Source organism: Alligator sinensis, unplaced genomic scaffold, assembly GCF_000455745.1.
Source record: "Alligator sinensis unplaced genomic scaffold, ASM45574v1 scaffold628_2, whole genome shotgun sequence".
Classification (NCBI taxonomy): Eukaryota; Metazoa; Chordata; order Crocodylia; family Alligatoridae; genus Alligator; species Alligator sinensis.
In genome coordinates, this window is record NW_005841833.1 from 1,759,164 (window position 1) to 1,785,361 (window position 26,198).

A 26,198-nucleotide genomic window follows, 5' to 3' on the forward strand; every position below is an offset into this window, starting at 1 on the left:
CCCGCCCCCCTCCCCGCCGCTTACCCGGCCGGGCCAATCAGGCCACGGAGGCGCGCATCGCGCATCTTCCTCGACTTCAGCCAATCGGCTCGCGGGCCCGGGCCTGGCGCGTGGCCCGGCCGGCCAATCCCCGCCGGGGACGCCTCATAGCGTGCCCTTTGCCCTCTCACGTTCGAATCCCCGCCGCCAATCGCGGGGCGGAAGAAGGCAGCTCGCTCTTGTTTACTGTCTAGCGGCCGCCGGAGCGCGCTTTGCCTCCCTGCCAAGCGCACGCGGCCTGCTGAGCGCGCAGACATGCAGGTAGGAGCTCAACGACCCCCCCAGCACGCACCGGGCCGTGATTCGCGCCCCCGGTAGGGCCGGGTTGCTTCGTTCCCCCCCTTCCCCCACCGCTGCGTCCTCATTTATACCTATGATCCCGCCCCTACTTTCGAGTGGCGGGCCTGCCAGCTAACCAGCAGGCTGCGGCGCTGTCAACATTCCAGAACACGGCGGAGGGCTGTCCAATGAGAGGAGCGGGGCGGGGCTCGACTTGAGAACTTGGGACAGGCCGGGAGGTGGAGGTGGGCGAGGGCACGGGGCTGGGGCTGGCTTGGGGGTTTTTGGCCTGGGTCACAGAGCCTGACGTGCCGCATGAGACCCAGGAACGATTCCTACCCTAGTCCTATGAAATATCAGAATGTGACATTTATAAGGAGCTGGGCACTGTTAAGCAGCGGAGCAATGGCAGCCGGCCTGTTCTCCCCTGTGAAATTAGTGCTGTGGCACATCATGGACCGCCAGTTTAGAAAAGGAGAATAAAGTCCCAAATGCAGCGGTTGAAAAGCAGGAGCTGCTGCATGGCCGGAGCTTAGAAGAGCAATGGCAACCTGCTGTTTTGTCATTTGCTTCGTAGTTTTATTAACGGACGTGTAAAAACGTAAGTGATTCACTTGGGTTTAAAATGCTGGACTGGGTTGCAAAGCTCGACCGTTACTGTCCCCATGGAGAGAGGGGGTGGGCAAAGTCTGGCCAACAGGCTGGATTGGACTGTGGCGGACTCCATTTCCCAGCAGCCCTTGCATGTGTCGCTGCAGCCAGTTTCCATGGAGACCACAGCAGCTGTGGGGCTGTGACGGTGGGGCTAGGATTTCCATGGAGACGGGCCCCAGCAGCACTGGCAGGGAGCTACTCTGGGGCTGGGATCTTGCGGTGGTGACAGCGTGCTCCGGAGCTGGGGCAGAACTGCGATCTGCTGCCTGCATGCCTCTAGCAGGGGATCACAGCTCTGGCCCGGCCCTGGACCATGCTGTTGCTGCCACTGCAAGACCCCAGCCCCGGGCTCAGAGCAGCTCCCCGCCCACCCAGCCATGCGCCCTGCCAGCGCTGCTGGGACTAGCCTCCATGGAAACCCCGGCCCTGCACTGTCACGGCCCAGGGACTGATGAGTTATTCCCTGATCCTGTCATGGTAAGGCTGCATTTTTGCTGTGGACAAGCACTAGCTGTTGCAACGGCAGTGTGAAACCAGGTTACATCACAGTTAGAGTTCATCCAGCTCCGCAGGTTAATGTTTTGATCAAGTTCTTGGCTTGACTGCTTTTGTTGCTTAGACAGGGTAGGAAGTAGAGTAGAACTGTGCCTGCTGATTGTGTTTTTGAACAGTTGTAGCTGGCGTGGTGCTGACATGGTTTCAGTATGTACTGAGGATAGAGACCGTCTTATTCTGTAAAGGTCTCTGTTACAGAATAATCGCACCAAAAACCCCCCACATTTTATAATTTACCTCCTTCCAATAGAGGCATGGTGCCTGAACACTTGTAATATATGCTGCTGTTGAGTTGTTTGTTAATGGAAGATGATTTCAAACATGGCTCCACGATGGAATAGGGACCACGCTTTAGAAAGTCAACACTTCAGTCTGAGCATTGGAGAGGCAGTTTATTCAGGCTTTGGCGGGGGAAAAAGGACCCCCATATTAGTTTGTAAGTGATCCCTTTTGCTGATTTGGGAAGCAGTGCTGATACACTTATGAGTGACCCACTTCTTAGTTTCCTGGGGTGGGTGGCAGCGAGCAAAATCCTTCAACTTTTAGAACAGGGTCTGACACACTGACTATACACCCATTAGTTTGAAGACTGAAGTTGTCAGACAGACCTGTGTAAAAAGCTTGTGCACCAGCAAGGTCCAGGAACAATATGATACTGAGACAGAATTATCCATGACACTTAGCAGATGGAAATGGGCTTCCCAACAGCATTCATTCTCTGAACAAGATCTGGGCATCTATTCTTCAATTTTTTTTTTTTATATCAGTCTAACGTGTCTGAAAAATGCGAAGGTTTCCCACAGTTTCCTTGACTGCTAGAAGGGAGAGAGACCTTTGTCTTTTTTTCTGTCTTCTCCCAAGAACATGTAACTCTACTAACCTGTAGTCTAATTAGACTAATTTAATGCTGCTAGTTTCCTTTTTTTGTGTCCTCCAATGGGGAGGGCTGCAGAGCCCATCTGTTTAAAAAAAAAAAAAATAAAAAAAATTGTCAGTATTGCTACTGCTCCTGTTCAGTGAAGCCAAGTGGAATATAGTTGATTCCCTTCAACTAAATTTTGGGAAAATAATTTGAAATTGAACAGAGGGGCTGGTACTGTATCTGTAAGATTAGGAAGGGATCATCATACTGGTTTAAATGCAGGTTACATTTAGAAGGTTATCTGTGAAACCCTAAGGGCTATACAATTTTTTTTTAAAGCGTTAAATCTTGCAAAAGTTAACGACTCCTCCAGTCTGGTTCATTGGAAAGAACCTCCTGCTTGCCACTGGACATCATATTTTATAAACCCAAAAGAGAGAGGAAAAAAGGATGGTCGTGAGATGCAACATGGGAGGGTGGGTTTTTTTTACAGCTGTCAGTCATTTGCCTAGTTACTCCATTCTCTCTCTCTCTTTGAATTCCCCAACCTGTTAAGTAGAGATAATACTTTGCTACAGCAGCGGGAGGTAGTTGGGATACAGTCATTAATATGTAGCAAATACTGAAATAAGCAGCACCACAGAGAAGAGTCTTTACTTCTGACGAAGAAAGGTTTTTACTCGTTGTCTTTTTTAAATTACCCCTTTGGATGCTCTACAGTCCAGTGCTCTCTTCCTTTTGTTGTAAAATCACACTGCCCGGCTTTTTTGCTTGCAGCGAATCAGTTAACTGTAGTAAAAATTACATTTGGCTACATATGATTAACTAGAAAGAAATGTTACTGAAAAAAATGTGACTAATTTTTGAGTGAATTATTATGCAGTATTAAGAAAAATGTATTAATTAATCCTGTGAGACTTAACACAAACGTTACACCACAATCAAGATCATGTGAAGGAAGAATTAGGTCAGTAACTGTATGGCTAGAACATTTGCAGAGCCTTTCCTGCTCTTCTGCCAGTGTGTCACAATACCGCCAACCTATACTTGGTATAGGGTATGGGGCAAGGGAAGTGGGGGTTGCTTGCGAGTGCCATGGTATTCGGGGGTTTTAGCGAAGCTGCACCCTGGGGAACATTGCAGACATTAAAGCAATATCAGAAATGCTCACCGAGAATGTCTTGGCCACATCTATGAATTGGACTCTACCACTGTATTTGATCACTTCGTACTATTTCCCTGGTACGTTAGTGTACGTCTGTGTTTAGATTGCTTTTAGTTGATCTGTCAGCCAAGTCAGAATCAGTCCTGAAAACACGTATGCTGAGGAACTTTGAAGTTTGTCAACCTATTTTTTCAGAATCTGTTTTGGAGCTTAGGGTCTTCGTGTTTATGAATGAACACGTTCTTAGCTGATGAAGCATTGGAAGATGAATCGGACTCCATTTCTTCAAACAATTAAGCCAAACTTCTTTTTGAAATAATTAAGTGAGATGTTTCTGTATTTTCAAAGGAGAACAACATCCTTCTGGGGCATAAAATATGGAAAATTTGGATTTGGTGAAAATTGTGCAAGAAAGTCCGCTGTCTTCTGTAGAATCTGACATCAGAAATACGCACAACACTGGCTGCAACTTAAATACTAACAGGTAATGGTGAATAGCACAAACTGATCTTTGAAATTTAAAAAGTGTTATTGTACTCCTCCCTTGAGCCTCAACTCATTTGAAGCGTTACCTCTTAGTGAAAAAAGAAAGCTTCAAAATATGATACGTCTTTACTGTTTCTGACAAAAATGTGATGAAAAAGTCTACGACGTATACATGATATGATAGTTCAACATGTTTCATTTTTTTTAACCTGTAGGGAACGCTGTTATATCAGTGAATTTGTATGCAAGCCTTTATAACTGCATGTTGACCAGTCGTACTTAAATATTTTGTGAATAATTTGTATTTTATGTTAAATTGAGCTGACCAGTTGATAGCAGCATGAAGTGGGTGAAGCTGTGATGTTTTACAGCCTTCTGAATACACTGGGTAAAGAGAGGAGCTGTGGTACGGCTCTCTACTGTGATTCAATGAGTACTGCTGCCAAAAGCCCCAAAATCAAATTTATTTTTTGGATGACAGCAATCTTTATAATGGAACTAGACAGTCTTGTTCAAACTGCTACAAGTTGCCATTTCAAAGCAGGTGAAACAATAAATAGGGAGCAAAGGAAAACCAGTCTATATCTAGAGCATTTTATTAAATAAAACTACCAAAAATCAGCACACATACCTGTTGACTCTTATAACTATAAATAAGCAGTGACATCTTTATATAGACTAGAAGGAGGAAAAAACACCTGTCATCACAACAATCTCTCTTGTCTGCCTCCTTCGTTGCCAATCTAATTTTTCTCTTTAACACTTTACTAAGATAAGAAAAATATATTGTCTCATTAAATATTCTGGTTTGCAGTAGAGTTCTGCCAGACAACTCTGTTGGGAAAATATACACCAGATCCCTTAGGCACGCTTCTCAGCTGTTCCAGGCATCCTAGTCTGGGTGACTTAACCTCCTACATAGCTAATTAGGCATAAGATTGTAATCAGTGGTTTAAGGAAGCACTGCGGTGCAGGTGAGCCAGATGGACTTCTTGTGGCAAATACCTTTTCAGCTTCTCTGTGGGATAGAATGCCTGCTGAGAAGTAAAGTGTTAGGATAAAGTTTTGGGGGCCTCAACTCAACTACCCAACAGAAAGGGGAACAGACATGTTTCCCAAGAAACCTAGGGATCAGGGTTGCCAACCCAAGAACATTTCTTTTTTCCTTTTTTTTTTTTTTTTCCACTGATCATTTGCAGACTTGTTACCAACAGCCACATTTTTTTACTAGTATATGTTTTACTGAATGTAAATGCAACCCTTCTGCCAGACTCTGGATAGCAGTAACAAGGAACAGGTTCGAATTTAGAGGTTTAACACCAACTTCCTAAATCAGGCTCAAGCCCCACTCAGAATAAAGTCTAACTTGACCACAGCGATGGTTTTACACCATGCCATCTCCACCCCAGGGGTCCGTTACTCACCCGCACGCCCTGTTGGATCTGCTTGCACCTTGTACTGTGGTGCTGCCATCCCAGCCTATCCTCCAACATGACCTCTGTTGGCCCTGCTCCCCCCGTCCTGGCATGGACCCCCATCTGATGCCTCTCTTCCTCTCCCAGCACAGCAACTTCATCCCGGCCACACTGCCCCTCCCTGTCTCACCTGATGCCTTGGACTATGTGGCCCTACCTATATTCAAGGCAAGCAGCCATTATAGGCAGGTGATGGCTGACAGGATGTATTGACAGCACATGGCTTGGAGGGGGAAGAGGGAGCCAGAAAGCCCTGCAAGAGAGCTTTCTTGAGAGTCCTTTTGTAAAGCTGTACTTCAACATTAGGAAATTTCCATTTCATCCTCCTGCCCTTTTGGCCATACCCTCTGTCCCCTTGGAAGGCCATTGTGGTAATAATGAGAATATATAATGTAATAATTAATTATTAAAGTACATTTTAATATTTTGTGTTTAAGATGACACTAGCCACCTTGCAGCATTCTGTGGATTCTCTGTCTTTTATGGGAGAATAACCTTGTCCTTGTGATCAGATCAATCAACTTTTCGCCATATTGGGCTTCAGAATACAACTTAAAGACAAAAGGTTTTTGTACTGCAGCTACTATTTTAGCCACCGTTTCAGCAACATTTGGCACAATAAATAATTAAAGGTTCTTTCCTCATGTTTCAGCAGAAGTAGTCCCTTGTCCAATCCAAATGGAGTTTCCAGTTTCTCAGGGAAGACCAGCCCGTCTGTAATTCCTGGGTCTGTTGAAGTGTTGGCTTCCTTTATGCAAGATATTCAAAAGACTGGAAGGACTGACTCAGAAATTTTGCAGAACTGTGAGGTATTTGTTGTTCAGTTTTACTCTTAAACTTACATTAACGTAGACAAGTTTGCATGGCGGAGAACAGGTCTAATGGGGTATAATTTAGCAGTAAAATATAGTTTTTAATCAGTCACTTTAGGAAGCAGGGTACTATATCAGGTAGAATGCTTTATGCTCCAGACTAGAGGTTGGCTTTGGGCTAGATTGACCCAATTCAGGTTAGAGACGGGCCGGTGTGCGGAAGATGGGTGCCAGGGCCGTGCTCTAGACCAGTGTTGCTCAAGCTCTGGCCCACAGATCTATGTTATCCAGCCTGTGGGGCTCCCTGTAGGTTTGGAAACTTGGTTGCAGGGAAGTAGTAGCAGTAATAAGCGTCATAGTGAATTAACTTTATTCTCGCTTTTCAAAAGAACCCTTTTTCCCTCCTTTACTTTTACACGTCCACATAACCTAGGCTTTATTAAACTACAAGTGCTGTCTTATTTTTGAGACGCGTGTACGTAGTCATTTCTTTGCACTACAGATGTCACCACATGAGAAAAATCTCTTGCTGTAACTTTCTTTGGTTGGGATTATTATTTATTAATTGCAGTTAGTAATAGCTAAGTGTGGGGCCATATTTTGATAGCAGAGCAAAAGTCAGTTAAGAAGCCAGTTGTTTTAAATGTTTAACTTTATGATTTATTAGACAAGGTGGCTGCAGTTATTCAAACTGGTGGAGAAACAATGTCAGGAACAAATAGTTGCCCAACAAGAGCAGTTCCACCATCAAATCCAAGTAAGTGATTATTTGTTCATTCACGAGCTTTAGGCTAATGGCTTTTTAACAGATTGTTTTTTAGTTAATACAAAGAAATGGGAATGTTGTATCCACTGCTGCTGTGACAGGCTTGGTCATGCCTCCATATATGTGCATTTAGTCCATGGGAGTTGTGTGTATGTATCTGGGGGGATGACCAGACCTCTGACGTTTGGTGTACACATCTATGGTATCTATATCACCGGGCTACTTAATAGCATAACCTCTAAGAACATTTTCAGAAAGGGGAAATCTTGCATGTTTGATTTGAATTGCTCTGTTTTCACAAAGGCTTTGAAGCCAAATTTAAAAAAACAGCTTTTGTAAATAACTGTCATTTTATGTTTCCAGTTGGAATCTAGCTTTCTTTTAATTTTAAGACAATATAAAAGACAACATAAATTTTCCCTAGCAGAAAACATCTGAAAACTGGCTGTTTTTGTTCTATAGGACCTAACATAGCAAAACATTCATTGTAATCTCTCAGTTATTTTACTCTTGACTTGGAGAACTTCTCACATGAGCGATGAGGGGAGGCTGAGGGAATTGGGCTTATTTAGTCTGGAGAAGAGAAGACTGAGAGAGGATTTAACAGCAGCCTTCAACTATCTGAAGTGGGGTTACAAAGATGGAGCTGGACTGTTCTCAGTGGTGACAGGTGACAGAGCAGGGAGCAATGGGCTCAAGTTGTAGCAAGGGAAGTTGAGGTTAGATATTAGGAGGAATCTTCTCACTAAGAGGGTAATAAAACACTGGAACAGATTACCCAGAGAAGTTATGGACTCTCCATCCTTGGAGGTGTTTAAGACCCGGCTAAACAAAGATCTGGCTGAGATGATGTAGTTGGGGCTGGTCCTATGTTGAGCAGGGGGTTGGACTAGATGTGACCTCCCGAAATCCCTTCCAACCTTCATTTTCTATGATTCTTTCTAACTAAAAAGTAATTCAGGATGTCTTCAGGAGACCTTGCTGTCAAGATTCAGTTTCTTCTTCATCCTTATTTTACAGTGAAAGCAGAATAGAGGGAAGTGTGTGTGTGAGAGAGAGAGAATATCTATTATATGCATAATATTAAATAACTTCATCATTTTTGGTTGCTGTTTCTCCCTTCCCTTTCCTGATGCCCTCTACACGAATAGTAACCAACAGTTACTGAATTGAAAAAAAATAACAAGAGGTACTGTCCTTTTCTTTATCCTATCTCCTATTACCTCCCTGTTTTCTTTCTTTCTCCTGTCTTAATACTTTTGTCCCACCTGCATCCTCCTACCCTTGAGTTTCCTTCTTCATGTTGTAGTGATTTAACAGCCTTGTTGCTAATGATATCCTTGACTCCTACATCATGTTGCTGATAGGAAGGCCTACCTCTGGAAGAACTAATTCTGCACTTTGTGGTATCTGCAGAGACTTACTAACTGCATGAATGGCCAGCTGGAAATTAAAATCAGTGGCTCTAATTTTGCTCTCAGTTATACCAGTGGCAATGAGGAGTAAATCTGTTGGATTCATCATAAAGTAAATGGACTTCGAATTTATGCTGTTTGTCTGAGAACAAATTTTAGCCCCAGGAATTGTGGAAATAATTAAATATAGGGCAAACAGCACACAATTAACAAGGCGATATAACTAACAATTTCTCTACTAGGCTGCGTTCACATGAGCGTCATCATTTGTTTCCCCAGGGACAAGAAGCAGCGATTCTGCCACTCAGAGCCTGGCCCGTAGCTGGAGTGTGACTCTGGCCGGCCTGGCTCCAGTTTTGGGCGGTGTGTGGTTCCCCCACATGTGCTGCTCTCCTTTATTTATTTATTTTTCCCCCATGGTTTTTTTTGACCCCAGGATCTCCTGGGGTCAACCCCCTCTACACTGCACTGCTACCTTGCAGGGCGGAGAACAGCTGAATGTGCGGTATGTGGCCTCACAGACATGTCTGCGGCACTGCATACCGCGCAGCTGCACTCATCTGGACGCAGCCTTAGAGTGGAAAAGTAAGAAACTTTCTTACTTTTTCTTAGTAAGAAAAGTGGTATGTTGATACCACATGGACACCTTTGAAGCTACATTTCTAGACCCAGAACACTCTCATGAATTCAGATCTTTATGAAATCAAGGAACAAAGATTGTGAGTTCACGCTGGAGTTGCAGTGCAAACTGATCTTCAGCTGGTGTCTGTTGTCATTGACTTGAAGTCAGTGGAGTTATAACTATTTCCACTCGTTACAGGTCTGCTCCAGATAGCAGTGAGTTACACCAGCTGAATTATCCGGATATATAAAGCTTTTTGAAAATTGCCCCGAAATCTCCAAAGATTTTACAAAAATATCCAGATACTGGGTCTGATTTTTTTTTTTTTTCTTCTTGCCCCCCGCTGTTTTGCACCTTCTGGAGTCATTTACTGCTGGGCAACATGGGGAGAAAGTGCTACAGAGTTAAAATAATGGTGGTGTTACACACACTTCCCCCCAGAAGGAAATTACTTCAAAAGGCAATAGGCAATGGGACAAGAAAATCATATCTAATAAGGTTTTCCCATGTTATTTTTCCTCCCAAGAAAATCAAATCACACAACTTTGTAGCTGTTAGGATCTAAATAACTAATGCTTGAGGACATTTTAACTGGGGACAGGAACTGCATCCACATGACTCTTTGTGGACAGAGAGAGAGAGAGGGATAAAATACAAAGACAAAGTGCAATTTGCAGTCCGTATTCAACAAAATCAGGCCCTAGATATTAACATGGAACATTTTAATGGCACTCTGCTCGCTGAAAGTTAAATTGTGCATTAATACCCTGCTAATTATAACAGATCTATTTAGGTGACCCAGTTATATATTGGTATTTGGCAGAATATTATACAGAATAGGGCAAACTGCATAGAGATGTAAACCTCTATACTAAAGGAACTACATAATAATTTCCTGTCTAAAAGGGATATTTTAAAGCAGAGAATTCAGTGGTAATAATGTACCTCTGTAAAATTATTTCTATTATACTTAAAGCTGAATAGTAAACCCTCTAAAACCTGAATAATAAACCTTCCAGAACCCACCCTATAATCTTAGACATTTATAACTTGGATATAGATTTACTTTAGACCTAAATTTAGCAAACAAGGTCCTTGTCCTCAGATTAATTGCTTGCTTATTTTTAATTATCTGCTTAAAAATATCATTTTATAGTTTAGTTGGCTGATGCTAATTCAGAAGGCCTATTTGGTACACACATGCATGTTTTGAAATTAATAAATGATTACTAAGCGTAGTCATTCACTGCTTCAAGTAAAGACTATTTACCACATATGAATTACTGTTATGCATTGTATACGTGTATTTGTGTTATGCATGATATATCTATATATATTGAAAACTTTTAAGTGGGGGTTATTTCAAATATGTTTACCAATTTATTAACATTTAAGTTTAATATAAGATGCATCCAAATTGAAAGGAGTTGGCGGCACAGTTCCTTGGTAAATACTTTAACCAATTTCTTTTTTTTTCTTCTTTTTTTAGCTTGTTCAGAATGAGATATGGCAGTTATTGAAGTTACAGAACAGTAATGTTTCTTGGGATTCCAGCAACTGCAGGAGTTCTCCTGCCAAATTTACAAAGAATTTTTCTTCATTAGAAAGTCAAATGGGGTTGAGGTCTGAGACCCTTCAGGAAAATGAGCCGATTGTCAATCAACTTAAGTCTAATGAAGCTGAAAGTCAGCCAAAAGCATCTGCTGTGCATCAAGAGTGTTTTGCAAATACTTTCTCAATGAACAGTGCCTATGGTACCCTTACTGCTTCAGAACTGAATCCCAGCAAATCCATGGACATTAAAAAGTGCATGGAATACACAGAAAAGATTTCCAAAGGACAGGGAGATGCACTAGTGACACAGGGGAATGTGGTCGTAGCCAGCGTACAAACAAAAAGAGAATGTGCCCAAAAAACTGAGGACTCTTGTCCATCACTAAAAGACGATATTTTAGTTTTTCCTGCTGCATTTGAACATAAGTTTAATGAGGATCAATGTGGAAAAACAAACTGGTAAGTGAGCAACTTTCTAGACTTAACACAACTCTAGTGGCTCCCACCCTGCAAACACACAAAAGCAAGTTCATGTATGAAGGTATTCTGTTCATTATTGAAACTGCACACGTCTGTTACATTGTTTTTAAGTGTATCTTGAGTTATGTGTGATGTATTTTTTTTTATTTTATGCCATCTGAAATGCTTTTTTTGATGCGGTGGGACAAATGCAATAGTAAGGTTTTAATTGCAAAAGTAAGCTGAAATAGATTGCTGGCTTACAGCACCTTCTTTTATACTCTGCCAGTTTTATAACTTTAGGGGGTGGTTGTCTGTCTTTATCTCATTTATATGCTCCTGTTACATGTACCTGCAGCCTTCTCATGGCATGCATACATTTTAGTATAAATTGTCAGTTGTGAATTGCAGAAAAGAAAATTTGTTCTTTTGCTGTACCTGGTAGAATGAAAGTAAAAGGGTTGGAAGAACCTCCTGTTCTGAAAAAACTGAACTTAATGTGAATGTTTAAAATGACTTGTATGCTTGACAGTGTATAATAGCTTTTGTCCAGTCCCCCTCAGTGGATGGGTAATGAGATTGTATGAGATTTACTATTATCCCAGATGTGTGAGATTTACTGTTATCTCGCACCCAATGTGTGAGATCACTATTATACTTGGTCTCTGTTATCCCTCCTTAACCATTTTTTATTGGACTAGATGCTAGTGCCCTGGGTGTTGCTGGATGATACCCTAGCTCCATGAGTGACTCCAGTGAAATCAGTGAGACTCTCGTAGGGTAGAATACTGTTCATCATGAGGAAAAGACAGATCTGTTTGGGAATTTTTAAGAACAAACTGATTTGTCTCTTTTCATAGGAAAGGATTGGTCAGTTTCTCATTTTGGGGGGAAAAGTTAGTGTTTGAAATGTGTTGAAACATCCCATTTCCCCATTTTCAAAAAGAACATTTCCATGTATGGGTTTGAAATAACTTTTGTTTACAAAAATGTAGTTAATTTATAATAAAAAAGGAGGGAAAGCTGTTTGAATTGAAATATTCCAGTTCCCCCAAACCAAGTTTTTGTTCATATTTTTAGTTTGTGAAAATCTTTTGTACTTGGGGCTGAGAAAATTTGCAAAACCTCAACACTTTTTTATGAGATGGGGAAAATCATTTTCCTTCCAGCTCTGTCTAAGAGTGCCAGGATTTTTCTTGTTTTGTTTTGTTTTTTGTTTATCTCCTTCCCCCCCTCCCCCGTTTCTCTTGGTTTCCAACAATTTTCTTTGTCTTCATCTCAATTTGTATCTCTCTCATTATAGAATTGCTTGGCCTGTCCATTTCTAGCCACCTAGAAATGTGGTCCTTTGTATTGAGGGTCAAATGATAAGACACACTGGGCACATCTACACAAGACACTTACTGCACATTAGCCTAATAACATTGCACAGTAACATGGTGATTAAAAACTGTGCTAATAACCTACTGCGCAGTGTTATTAGGCTAATGTGCAGTAAGCATCCCAAAATAACTGTGCATTGGTGCTACTTTGCAGTAAATCTACTTACTGCTCATTTAGTTAGTACTTCATTAAGCAAGTACTAAACTAAATGTGCAATAACTAAGGCACATTAATTAACGTGTAGACACGCCCACTCTGTTTGAAAGCCTTCAGGAATAGAGCTACCTAAGATTTCATGACTGTGGCTAACGTCAATCTGTAGCCAATACTATTGCTACAGTCATTGGTGATATGTAGGGTGTGCACGTGCACCCCCTGCAAGAAGTGCCACTGATGCTGCCGGTGGCACCTGTGGGTGGTTGGTGCTCGCACCGCCCCCCACCACCTACACTGCTACGGCCACCTGTGGGAGCTTATGGCCGCCACTGCCGGCGCTGCCTCCAGGCACTCACTGTGCTCCCCCAGCTTCCAGGGGCACACGTCATTCATGGGTACAGTGTTTCTGTGCACTAACTACACTTTCATTTACTATTTTACTTGGTTTATTGTAATCTGCTGTATTCATAGATTTCATAGACAGTAGGGCTGGAAGGGACCTCGGAAGATCATCGAGTCCAGCCCCCTGCCCCAGGGGCAGGAAGTCAGCAGGGATCATAGGATCCCAGCAAGATAAGCATCCAGATGTATTGTTCGCTTGAAATGACCAGGAGACTGGTTGTCTGAGAATGCGTAGTCTTTTGTCCTGACTTCTTAAAATAGTATAGGAAGTTTGGTTCTTCATGAACAGGGTCAATAACTTGCTTTCTCAGTTTCTTTTCCTAGCGCTCACAAGATCAAGAAAGCAAAAACCCAGTTTTGTGCAAGTCATAACTCACTTTTTCTCAAGAGTGCACAAGAACAATAAGGTTTTAATCCACACTTCTTACATGGGGGTACTTAGCAAGAAATTTAATTTTGGTAGGTGCTGTTTCTCCATTGTGTTGCAGTAAAGAGACTATCTGTGGTATGTATGTATGCGTTTTCTTTCCTCTGCAGTAAATCTCTAACGTCATGGGCACAAAAGCTGAAACAAAGCCAATCAAAAAAACCAAATGTGGAAGAAGAAGGGCATGTGAACTCTATGCAACAAAATGAGCAAGGAAAGAAATTAACATTTGAGACTGTAAGTGATGCACTGCTCCTGGCCAGGATGTTTCTGTACAGATAAACCTATTATAGGCTTTTGATTATCACAGCACGTGTGCTCACGATTAGCTTTAAGCACTTTATTAGCACATTATTTGTCCCTTGACTAGTCCCATGTTTAAGTTTTTAAGTATATGTCTAAGTGCCTTGTTTTTCAGTATTTACTTATCAGATCCCTGTTAATAATCAATTATATTTATCCTCAGAGGTATTTGTTTTTATTCACAGCTTGCTTGGTAGCTGTGGCCTGCACCACTGATTTTACTTATAAATGAGAAAATAATGGCCATCTCTGACAGTGTCCTAAAGAAGAAATGCTCAGTTAAAGCTAAATGTAAAGAGTTATTATTACATTCCAATTTTTGTAAAGGGTTTTGTGCTTTTTAAACATTTGTCTGCTATAGTCTCTAGTAATGTCAGGCTGTCTGCAACATACTGAAGTCCTTGGCAGTTGAAGCGCTTAGCACTTTTTAGGAAATAAAAATCATTTTACCCTGTTGGACACTTACACAACATGACTGTTCTTATTGGCCTTTTATGATACATCACATGCCATTTTATTATAAAAATGGTCTCATACAAGAACAAGATAAGTTGTTAAGCCCTATATGGGCATAAATCAAAATAATCTACCTTGAGTCCAGTTCTAGTATGAGTTACTAAAGACAAACCATCACGCTCCCCATGGTAGAGATTGGGGGCTCTGAATTGGATGTTCAAACCATATAGAGTAATGTATGTATTTGTGACCCTGAGACTCGTGCTTTGTGTTCAAAGTTTAGAAAGTCACTCGTTATGTTTTGTTGTCTTCTGCTGTCTGCGCTGAATACATTTAGTTTGCTGTTCTCTTCTGTAAGTTCTTACATTTGAATGGATTTAAAAAAAAAAAAGGTTTCAGCTGGCATGATATTTTTGACTCAAATGGACCAACATTCACTATGACTATATATGTGCTAATCTCAAAACTATGAAGATTTAAAATGACTGTACCTATACAAGTGGTTATACATTTTTCCCCCTTAACCACCCTAAGTCATTTCTGCACAGCTGTTAATAACTCTACTACCCGGAAGTAGGAGCTTCGTCAGACACTGTTGACCCTCTTTCCTGTAGTCACTGTCTTTTGGTAGCATTCACTTGAGACTTCTTCACTTTGTTTCCTGGCTTTGAAGATCATGAGTAATAAATACATTTTAAAAAAGTTAAGAAAGAAGTGAAATACTTCAAGGAAATGTTATACCTGGAATAGCTTTTTGCTTTCATTTTGGTTTTGGATCCCGTTTTTCACTTGGGTCCTCTGTACTTTCCTCTGAGTTTGGTTCTGCCAAACTGCGGCGTCTTTCAGTAAGACTTGCTGCCTGTGTTTGGGACTGAGCATCAGCAGGATGGTAAAAGGGACAGGGGCTCTGCTCTTTCACTTGACTATCTGGAGGGGTAGTCCTGTACATACTGCAGGCTGGTATTTGTCCTGGGTAGGTGTACACAAGCCTTTATTGAGGAGCACGTTGTTTGTGGTTTGAGGCTTTTTCTTGGAGAAAGCCAGACAAATAGACCTCTGTAGCTATCTATATACTGATACCCACATTTTGTATAAAATACCTTGATGATGACATTTTCTTTGACGGGTACCAGAGGCCTCTGTCCAATGTGGAATCACTTTAAATCCCTTGCAATGAATTAGAATGCGGGGAAAAAACCCAATGTTTCTGATCCAATGTGTTCAGGTCGCTTTGGAAAATAATATACAGCACATGCTTGGCCTGTGTTTTTCAAATAACCAGATGTCTTAGAACTGTAGAAAGGTTGCATTTTTAATTCAAGATTGCACAAAACCATCTTTGATTTTAAAAAACAGTGTCTATGAGTTATTAAAAAGATTGCAAAGCCTATTTTGAAAGAACATCCCTGGCAATTCCTACTAAGCCTATGATCCACTCTCTGGCAGAGGCTGGTACCATGTACTTTAGCTGAAGGTTCAGAAAACCTTGTTGGCTGTAAAAGGTCTACAGTTAACCTTGAAACCAGCTGGGAGACATGACCAAGGCACAGAAGAGCCATTTTCCTAGGATTCTGGGAAATTCATGGGTTGAGATGATAGAAACTTCAATAGAACGCATTTGAATAGAACCATTTGTATTCATTTGCTCTGTTCATGCTTGCCCTGTATCTTATTGAAAAGATGGTACACCTTTTTTCTGTGGATGCCTCCTTTTTCAGATTAGGATTACGGAAAACCATATTAAGATGAGCCTACCACCTACTTTACTGTCCTTGTACATTAGAGGCATTTCTTCCTTTTGGTGGGGAAGAGGAGAGAATTATGACAAATTTGATAGGTTAGATGATTTGTTATAGTCTTCTCTGAGCTATTTCTCATTCCTTCTGGGAGTGCTTAGTATTTGGATGGGATGGTTGCAAGGAAGTCTCAATTGATGACAAAGGGTGGACATAATAGGTTAGATATCAGTCAAAACTTCTTCACGGTAAGGGTGGCCAAAATTTGGAATGGGTTTCCAAGGGAGGTGGCGCTCTCCCCTACCTTGGGGGTCTTTAAGAGAAGGCTGGGTAGGTATCTGGTGGGGTCATCTGACCCCAGCACGCTTTCCTGCCTAGGCAGGGGGTCGGACTCGATGATCTGTTCATGTCCCTTCGACCCTAGCATCTATGAATTTATATCCAATAAAGATAAAACGACAGACAGTATTTACCTCCCGATTCCTGGTAGGTGGAGTGGTAACAACTGAATATAAGACATTCCAATTGGTGAGGTTTTATTCACCAAGGCGCCCCCGGGGGTTACAAGAAATAATGGCCACAAGCTAGCAGAGAGCAGATTTAGACTGGACCTTAGGAAGAACTTCTTCACAGTTCGAGTGGCCAAGGTCTGGAACGGGCTCCCAAGGGAGGTGGTGCTCTCCCCTACCCTGGGGGTCTTCAAGAGGAGGTTAGATAAGCATCTAGCTGGGGTCATCTAGACCCAGCACGCTTTCCTGCCTATGCAGGGGGTCGGACTCGATGATCTGTTGAGGTCCCTTCCGACCCTAACATCTGTGAATCTATGAATTCCGGTCTTAGAATGGGGAGAAAACGTACCAATAAATACTCTATCCTATCTCAGTCTGTAATAGCACCTCTTCTGGAGCAGCAAAAGTGTGGATGACTGCCAAGCTGAACAAAAGATGATGTCACAAAAACACTTGCCTAATTTAATTAACACTTGACATCCTTCCAAACGAATCTTTGTGTGCATGTGCGCACTTGAGCTTGTGTTTGTTTGTTTGTTGTCTGGACATAACTTTTATTGTCCCCAGTTTTGATTTGATTGAGGAGACATAAACCGTGCTATAAGATTAAACTTGTAACTAGAGGTGTGTTTAAAAATATGTGTTTAAACGCAAATTTTGGAACTGTTGTACCCTGACTTATTTTTTTTCTGTATTTCTTTGCCCTGCAGTTTGCTTTTTTCTCGTCCATAAACCATTGTTTTTCCTTTTGGCATTTTAGATTAATCTTACTGATGCTGCTTCACCATCCTATGCTTTTTACCTCAGCCAGCCAAATGAAAGTCCAAGTTCCTTAACATCTGAAGCTTCAGGTATAGTTAATTAGTAGTTTATTACTTGTAAAAACTGTCTTTCCTTCTGTTTCGAATCCTCAGATTTTAAAACTTAGTGCTGTAACACATCTTTTGTTGCTTATATTGTTTAGGAATGTTTGTTTCTTGCCCTGGCAGATTGTTTAAATTTTTACCCACAATCTGATTTTGTTGTTTTTCGACTTCAAATCAGTAATGGATTTGGGTGCCAATATCTCAGTAGCTGCTAGAGTGGGATGTAAATATGTTTCGTTCCAAGAATGTAAAAAAATTCCCAAGGTGGTAAAGCAGTATTTCATAACGTACAAGGACTAAACTCTCCATGGTGGTTCAGCAACTCTCTGTGGTTCAGCGATCACAGGGGTGTGGAAACCCTGGCATGTTTTTATACTCCTGTCCCAGCGTGGGAGTAGATTGCGTGAGCCCTCTTTCATCAGTCCAGTCCAGTCCAGACAATCACTTCCCATATTTTGATTGGAATTCAGTGTAGATGCATGTTCGGAAAAAATCGGAGGAGTGAAGTACCTTTTATGCAGATGTACTGCACCCTTTACTCTTACTCATAACCCAATGAGATGGAGTTCCAACTTATGGCAGCAACACAGGATCAAAGCTTTTTAATTATCCCACTGTCTCTTCTAGTTCTGAAAGTCATTTTTAGAGTCATGATTCAAATCAAGGAGTAAGCAATTCAGAATGTGGCTAGAGCCATATGCTCATTAACATACACTTTCTTAGTTCCATTAAATTCAGTGGAATTAATGTGGAAAGACATTTTGTGCTAGCCGATGATCTGACTATGGAGTCTGTATATTTTTCACTGAATTTTAGTGCTCGTTTTCTGTTGCCCTCTTCTTCAGTTCTTGCTTATTATTTATTCTAAGCCATCATTTACTGACGCATTATTTGAGCTGGGGTGCTATGCACAGATCATTAACTCCATCGCATGCCCACCTTTAGAAGTGTTGTGTCCTGTGGTTTTCATTTGTGTCATTTTTTTGGTTTGCAGCAGCAGGGTTAGGAAGTTGGCCACCCTGGCCCAGCACTAACATTTACTGCTAGAATTTCTTGGTGCAAAACCCTAACTGCTGCCAGCAAAGATTTGACGTTATTTAAGGATAGAACCCAGTATCTAACACAGCAGTTAAATTAGCTGTCACACTAACAAGTTGGTAACAGACTTTGTGATTTCTGTTGTGTAGGAATGAACGTTAACTTTTTTTAATGCCTCTTATTTGCTCTTTAGGGCTTACATATTGGAAACTAGATGAGAAGGAGCTATATCACCCTTTGCCTGAGAATTTCAAGAATGAATTTTCTAATATTTTCTCCACAAAGCTGTCGTCAGATCAGGTTCATTTCTGTATTTTCTTTTAAAAACCTTTAATAGTTCTTTTTTTTCCTGGTTGCTCCTTATGGGATGGAAAATCAGTATCTATAGTTTACCTACTCTTGAAGTGGTTTCATTTCTTGCATGATGCTGTAGCTGTTGAATCAGCAGAGGTTCCAGCTCATGCTTAGGTATCCTCATCTTTGGAGCACTTGCCTTTTCCCAGTCCTCGTAGGACAGCACCCGAGTCTGACATCGAGGGCATCTTGCAGTATCTCCATTCCCCAGGTTTTTGAGAAGCGTGGATTGAGGAGGGTCTAAGTGAACCAGTTAAAAACAAGTGGTATTGATAAGCCTGACAGGTTGGAGTTGTACTTGATATGGGTTAGCTTGCAATTTTTATACATATCTTTATATTGTATGACTGCTCAAGAGTTTTTTAGATGGGCCGATTTTATACAGGACCTGGAATAAAATAAGTAAATTAGAGACAAGTCCCAAAAAATAGCATTCTAACTTCAGTTCATAATTCAAGTATCTTTTTAAGTCAGTAGTTTTCAGCCTTTTTAGACTCGGGGCATCCCTCAGCAGACTTGAGGCACCCCTCCATAACGTTTGTGAATTGAGTGGCACCGTTTAAAAAAACTAATTTATGTATTACAGCGTTTACCTCCTTGCACAGAGGCTGGGAAGTGGGGGGTGGGGGAGCAGCCAAGCAGGGATAACCTGAACCTGCCCTTGTTTGCTCATCTCGCACGTCCTGTTGCACCCTTCAAAGGCTCTCGCAGCGTTTCAGGGTGCCCTGGCCCCTTGTTTGAGAATCATGGTTTTAAATACTGTGGGTCTGCATGACTTGCTCCGGTAATTTCCAATACTGTTATTTCATTAGTTTTATGTACATTTCAGCGCACAAAGGGAAGAGGAGGTGGAGAGAGAGTGATTAATTCCCCATACAATCATGCTTCAGATGATCCACACTCATTTTTATTGAGTGGTGGGCTTCCATCTGCATTGAGAAAAGTGAATTTCCTCAAGCCAAATAGCTCTTTAGCTTTTAACTTCCACTCTCAAATCCTGCTCCTTCATTATTCTCTTTTCTCAATTAACATGTTCTAGACTTGTGGGTTTCATTAAAAATGAGAAGGCGGCAGAAATGCTGTACCTTAGCCAGATACTGTAGGGCTGAATCTTTTAGAGATATATTTTTTCTTTTGAAGGAGGAACAATGGAAATAATTTTTAATTAGACTTCACCCTTTCGTCACTCCTTTTGTAGATTCGGATGGAAAGTAACCTTCTTTTAACTGGGCATAGCTTGGAGCAATCAAATAAAGTTATCATCTGCTTCCTGGGCAGGCAAGGTTTTTTGAGTAGATGCGATCTCTTTTATTAGTCCAAATGAGTAGTTGGAAAAAAGTTCTTAGCAAGCTTTCAGGTGCAGTCATCCTTCTTCAGGCATAGGGAGTCTCTGCTGTTCTGAGACTCCAAGGAATCCGCTTCCTGTCTTTTAAGTTTTTAAGATGGTTTATAGGAGAGAGGCTGATCTTTTACTAAAAGCTTTCCTGAATGTATTGAAGACTTACTGTTTCTACCTGGGCTTTTTGAGTAAACTTTTCCCAATGTTTCTATTTTATATTAAATTAATCAGATAAAAAATTAACTACCTACCCTGAGTGCTTTTTCAGGGAAAAAAATCTTAGCAGTTTTGTTTCTCTGTTTAAGTTGTCTTCTGGTGAAGAAATGAAGCCGTCATCATTGAAGGATATTTATCATAAAAAGCAAAAGGAAAATAAGCAGCTGCCAGAATGGAATCGAATTTCTCCTTCTCAACCGAGTCACCCTCCAGAGGTAACACTTATTTCCATAAAGGTTTGTTTTGCGGTTTGAGTACATAAACTTGGCAAATTGTCAAGTTTCAGTCTGGTGGTACTCTTCGTCCACAAACCAACATCTACCCATCACAACACAAAACAGTCTTTGTTATATTACTTATATTCTTATACTATACCTATCGCCATGGTATCTCAGTGCCCCTTTTTTTGTCTAAATCATCAAAGAAATGTTCAGGTATTGTATACACCTATTTTGATTTGAATGTCCTATAGATGTGGGCAGACACATTTGCCTTCATTTACTTTTGGCTTTTATTTGAAAGGTTTTGTTCACAACTGCAGGGATTTTTTTCACTTAAAAAAGGCAAAACACTCAGGCCCACAATTTGCAGATACTAGGAAAGAGTACCAGCTCACCAAACTACTGAAGATCTACCCAATTCTGCCTCTGATTTTTGCTACCAGCTAACTGTTGTGATCCTCCTTGTGGTAGTTCTGTAATCAGTGTATATATTTCTGCCTTAATTTCTGTAAAACCTTGTATATGTTATGGATCGAATGATACTTCAAGCGTAAAACCAAATGTCAAGTCATAGTTTATTGGTATTTAATTTATTTTATAGGTTTTAACACTGGACCCGACACTGCACATGAGACCAGGTCAGCATAATCCAGGACATTGTTTTTTCAGTACCTCTGAAGAGAAGACTCCTTTTTCCCCGGACTCTATGGCAGATCCCACTTTCTCCAGTCATTCTGACACAGACTTGTCTTCACATGCAAGTAATATAACTTCACCTCAATTAGAAGGTTCCCCAAAATATCCTTCTAGCACTAAAGCCATATATCTGGATCCCTGGAAAAATCATGGCTTCCAAAATGAAACCAAGACCACCTGTTCTTTTCCCATGGCATATGCTGATGCTGGTAATATTTTAATCCACACCGAGGATGAAGAAAGTTTAACTTTAACTCCATCTTCAATTACCCAGTCACAATTTCCATGTGCTGCCAGCAGTTTACCAGAATATAGTGTTTCAGTGGCATCCTTTGAAGATCCTGTGGTGTTGTCAAAGTAAGTGTTTTTGAAGTTTTAGTCTTATGTAGATAGTAAACTTTGTCCTTTTTGTAAAAGTGAAATTAAAAAATACAAAAAGTAACAGAATGGGAAGGAGCTGCATTGGTTGAAAGCTGCTGGCTGTCGCATAAAGAAGTCTTGTCTTGGGCAGTACATATCTGTGCACAGCCTGTGTAAGATAATGATCATTATCCCCATTTTACAGGTGAGGGAAAACTGAGGTTGAGAGAGCTGAAGGGATTTGCTGAACACCACACTATTTGGTGCGAGAGACAGCGTTTATACCTTGATCCATACCCATTGTTAAGGGACTTGCATAGGAGATTAAGTAACATCTTCTGTCTCTGTGTCTCTATTGTCATCACTTATAAAATGGAGATAAAATTATTACAGATTTCACAAATAAATGAGAAAATTAATTAATATGTAGAAACAGTTTCAAAGAGCTAAAATGGTTAAGGTTTCTTCGTGTCCATTGATAGGAATAGTAAAGAATCACAGTGCCTAGGACAGGTACCTGAGACAGCATTACTCTGTTGAAGCTCTCCTGATTTCCACAGAGGCCATCAAATACAATCTATGCTAAGTGTGGAGGTCTACAAAGGAATCGTGCTTTGGAGTTTGCTCCAGTGGGTTTTTGTTTCCTATTTTAATTTTGAATTCAGATCTGCTGGAATGCATATTTCTGGAGAGGAAAGGTGGGGTAGGAGGGTGAAATGTGTTCCTCTGTATCTCTATTCAGGACCTAGCTGCTTAATTTTTGCTCCATTTGAACCAATGGAAGCATAAATCTGAGCATGAGCAAGATTCAATTTAACGAGAGAAATGTATATAGTAATAAATATGGTAATGATGACTTAAATGTTAGGGATTCAGTGGTTGATAGTGTGGACTAAAGAGAGCTTTGGACATGGGAGGGCAGAAAAACATTAATTTTTGTTCTTAACTTTATAAAACAGGATTAGGCAGAACTTGAGGGAAAAACATGCCCGACATATAGCTGATCTACGAGCTTATTATGACTCAGAGATCCATAGTTTAAAACAGCAACTAGAGGCGAGTCATAAAACTGCTTCGTCTGAAGATTTGAAGAAAATCAATCAAAATCTTGTGGATAGGTAATATTTGTCTTTGTGACTCTGTGTGTGTGTGTGTGTGTGTGTGTGTGTGTGTGTGTGTGTAATGTTTGTTTCCTCTTGTTAAACAATTATTAGTTGTTTCAGAAATGTTACTTGACCTTCTTCAGTTGCCAAGGTTTTATGGACTGATAATGTTGATATTTAATGTTAAACAAAAATTGTTAGCTCTTCTAACGTCATGCAGCATGATTGTAAAATTTATGGGATACTGGGAGGAAGACGGGACTGGTAAGGAAAAGAGACTGAGATAAGGAGCTGGGGTGAGAAGCAGACTGGAAGCAATTCAAGGAGGTAGGTAAATATAGAAGATTAGACACAGAAGTGGGGAAAAGGGAGGAGACTGGGACCATGTGCTGAGGAGACTGATGGTGTGGACAGGGAGAAACTGAAAAAGAGGGGAGTACTGTGCCTGAGCCCAGAGGAGGAGACAGCACTGCCTGGACAAGGCAACGGGGACTCGGCGGGGGGAAAGCTTGAGGGTTGGAGACCAGGACTGATTGGTGAAGAGATTGGGATAAGGAAGCATAAGTAAAGAAGAGATGATCTGAAGGGGACAGGGCAGATGTGGGGGGCTGACTTCAGGAGTGGCAGAAAGGTTAGTGCCCACTAGCAGTCTGCCTGTCAAAACTAGAAGGGAGCACAAGATTCCAGCTGTCAGCAGATGCCTTGGAAACCCACAGACAGAGTGTGCACGTCTACACAAGATGCTAAATGTACAGTAGACTAATTCTACTGCACATTAGCATATCATGACAAAAGTTGTACTATTGTGTTAATGCACAATAGAATTAGTCTACTGAGCATTAGCGTCGCTAAAAAGGCAAGCGCTGGTGCTACTGTGCACTCACAGTAGCACCGGTTACTGCACATTCAGTTAGTACCTGCTATTACAGGAGCCAGCCTACCATTGCTACCACTAAATTGTTAGCACAAGTGGGAGAGATCTTTATGGGTGACTGGCTGGTGTCAGTATGATGGAGGTGGCTATTCCATTTCTTTTTTTAAAAAACCTACAATTTTACTCACAAAAACAATAGTAAAAGAATTTCATCGAGGTTGCAAAATCAAGTGCTCCAAAGTTGGGAAATGCCACAATGAAGATTGCTGGTGAAAGGCCCTTAAGCCCTTTTGTGGGAATGCATTGGACAGAGGCTTGAGTTAGATAATTGCATGCTATTTTTTCAGTAGGTACCAACCTCAGTCTAGACACTGAATGGATTTGTTCTGGGAAGGAGTCAATAAAAGACGTTATGGTCTGTTGGCCTCCTGTCTCGCTTGTTAGAGGTGACTGGCAAATTGCAGGGAGAAAGAGGTTATTCTCATAATTAAGGCAGTTGGAGGCTGCCTTGATGTGTTGGATTTTTGCCCCTGCCTCAGCCACCCAATTTCTAAGGCAGTGGGGTCAGCAGGTATACTACAAAATAGCCTTGAACTCTCCCTTAGTGCCACTCTGATTTCTTTCCTCTTTCTGATCTGCAGCTCTTCTTTCTGCTCCCTACTCTGTGCTCCCTGCCTGGTATGTTGCTCTGCTTCCTGCCCTATTTGCTGCTGTGCTGTCCATCTCCTCCTTGATCTCTGTTCTAAGCAGTGCTGGACAAGTCCCTTCAAGTGAACTTTCCACAGGCACTCACTAACTGTGTTTCTCATTTTCTTTTTGAGCAACTTGGGACCTTGAAGCCTGATTTGCCAAAGTACTTGTCACTGACAATTGTGTCTGAAGTCACACATTTAAAAAATAAATGGAAAGTTTAGACCTTAATATCTCTGTGCTTCAGTTCCCAGAATCCCCACTCTACCACCTTCCAGGCAGGTTGAGTAGTTTTTGTGAAGTCCTATATATTATAATGTTGTGTATCATAGAACAGCTTATAAGAAAATGAATAATTCAGTTGTCAGAACAGTATTTGAAAAGTAGACTGTAAATAAGGCTTGAAATATTCAAGAGCTGCTTGTTAACTGGGCACAGTCCATTCTGTGCACTGAATGAGGCCGGGGCCATTTGGAAAGAGAAGAGTTTGTGATCATGTCATTAAAAGCTGTATCGTAATACATTGGGAGCCTTAATTCTGACATTTCCTCACTTTTCAGTATTTGACTTTGCAACCTTAATGTTCTTATCGCATTTGTCTTGTTTGTTCATTTAGAGGGGATGCAATACATTTGTGGCCAACTACCTAGCAGGCTTATCTTTAATTATCACAACTAATACTTGCAGCCGTATCCTTTAATTTTGTAATTCTGTCAAATATGACAAGATAATAGTTTCAGATGAGTCTGTTCTTTGACTCAGAAACATTTCCCTGCTGCAGGAAGTGGTGTTTTGATTCAGTGGGTGGCAATCTTCCTTTTGAGTCAATATTGAAAGAGTGACCCAGCATCTTATTAAAGCACACTGACTTTCTGGTGGTACTGCCTTTGCATGAGAATAAACCTAAGGTAATTGGTGATTATTACAAATTCCATGGCCTTTTTCATATAAGATGTAGTGTCAGTTCTGCAGTCCTGGCTGAACTCCATCTGGGCTAATTACTCTTTGCCTACTTCAATTCTCCCAGACATTCAGTTGCACAATAGAGTGTTCTTCACTTTCTGTTCCAAACTATTGTATTGCAGTGGTGTAAGATGACAGATGTGTTTATTTACTGAGATAAGTGCTTTCCAGGGTAAAGGAATGGATTCCTGTGAAATAGTTGCATTTAGAACATGCTTTGAAATCTTTTGGGGCAAATGATGTTCAACCCAGAAAATCATTAATTGTTAATTTCAAATTAAAATGTTTTTATTGTCTGTATTTGATTATTTTTAAAATAGGTGTGACCAGTTAGATGCAGCTTTGAATGAAGCTAGTGCCCGTATGAGAGCCCTGGAAAATAAGAATAATATGCTGGAAAAGCAAGTGGTAAGTGTCATTGGTGATATAGATTAAAGTTATTTATTAAGTGAATAAAATAGATGGCCGAGTGCAGCTGTTGCTTGTTATTCTAATCTGTGTATTTGTATTTTTCTCTCTATTCTCTTGTCACACTCCCTGCCCAGTGCATGATGTGTAGGTTATGTTCTACAAGTGTGACCCTCCTGTCTCTTATTCTTAAGCTTTCCACTTGGGTGTTTTGGATGAGAACCTCCATCTTTGTAACTTTTTACTATTTTATTATTTGTAAATGGCCTCTCCCCCTCTCCTTCACTCCTTTTTTCCCATTTTAGCAAGGACTAAGCAAAGTTCAGCAGAAAAATATGAAAGAGATGGGCTTCTGATTTCTCTCCAAAAATGGGAGAAAGGAGAAAAAAAAAAGTCTAGTTACTTCCTGTTTAGCTCTGTCTTGCATGGGTAGGGAGTAAGGCAAATTCATGTGCAGTGAGGCACAAAATGCTATTGCTGTCCTCCTCTCATTTGCAGAGGCCTGCCCATCTGGGGCAAAATACATGAATCCTCCAACCATGACCTCCAGATTTC

The 26,198-nt window shown here is 41.0% G+C and overlaps 1 protein-coding gene across 6 annotated transcripts in view; it reads left to right on the forward strand.

Annotated features, from left to right (window-relative positions):
* The first annotated feature begins 38 nt into the window (after window positions 1-38).
* The window catches only part of MPHOSPH9 (M-phase phosphoprotein 9), a 42,382-nt gene continuing 16,222 nt past the window's right edge, over window positions 39-26,198 (forward strand). Inside the window, exons 1-12 of one of the 6 annotated variants that reach the window (XM_014518211.2) lie at window positions 39-300; window positions 3,903-4,038; window positions 6,168-6,324; window positions 6,995-7,084; window positions 10,620-11,143; window positions 13,622-13,748; window positions 17,276-17,366; window positions 18,613-18,719; window positions 20,418-20,543; window positions 21,151-21,602; window positions 22,565-22,723; window positions 25,556-25,643. In XM_014518211.2, the coding sequence (XP_014373697.1) occupies window positions 3,932-4,038; window positions 6,168-6,324; window positions 6,995-7,084; window positions 10,620-11,143; window positions 13,622-13,748; window positions 17,276-17,366; window positions 18,613-18,719; window positions 20,418-20,543; window positions 21,151-21,602; window positions 22,565-22,723; window positions 25,556-25,643 (2,028 nt within the window). In that variant the 5' untranslated portion in view covers window positions 39-300; window positions 3,903-3,931. Of the gene's footprint in view, window positions 301-3,902; window positions 4,039-5,952; window positions 6,081-6,167; window positions 6,325-6,994; window positions 7,085-8,244; window positions 8,283-10,619; window positions 11,144-13,621; window positions 13,749-17,275; window positions 17,367-18,612; window positions 18,720-20,417; window positions 20,544-21,150; window positions 21,603-22,564; window positions 22,724-25,555; window positions 25,644-26,198 lie in introns of those variants that run through there. The other 5 variants (XM_014518217.2, XM_025198243.1, XM_025198239.1 and 2 more) reach the window with 5 other exon arrangements.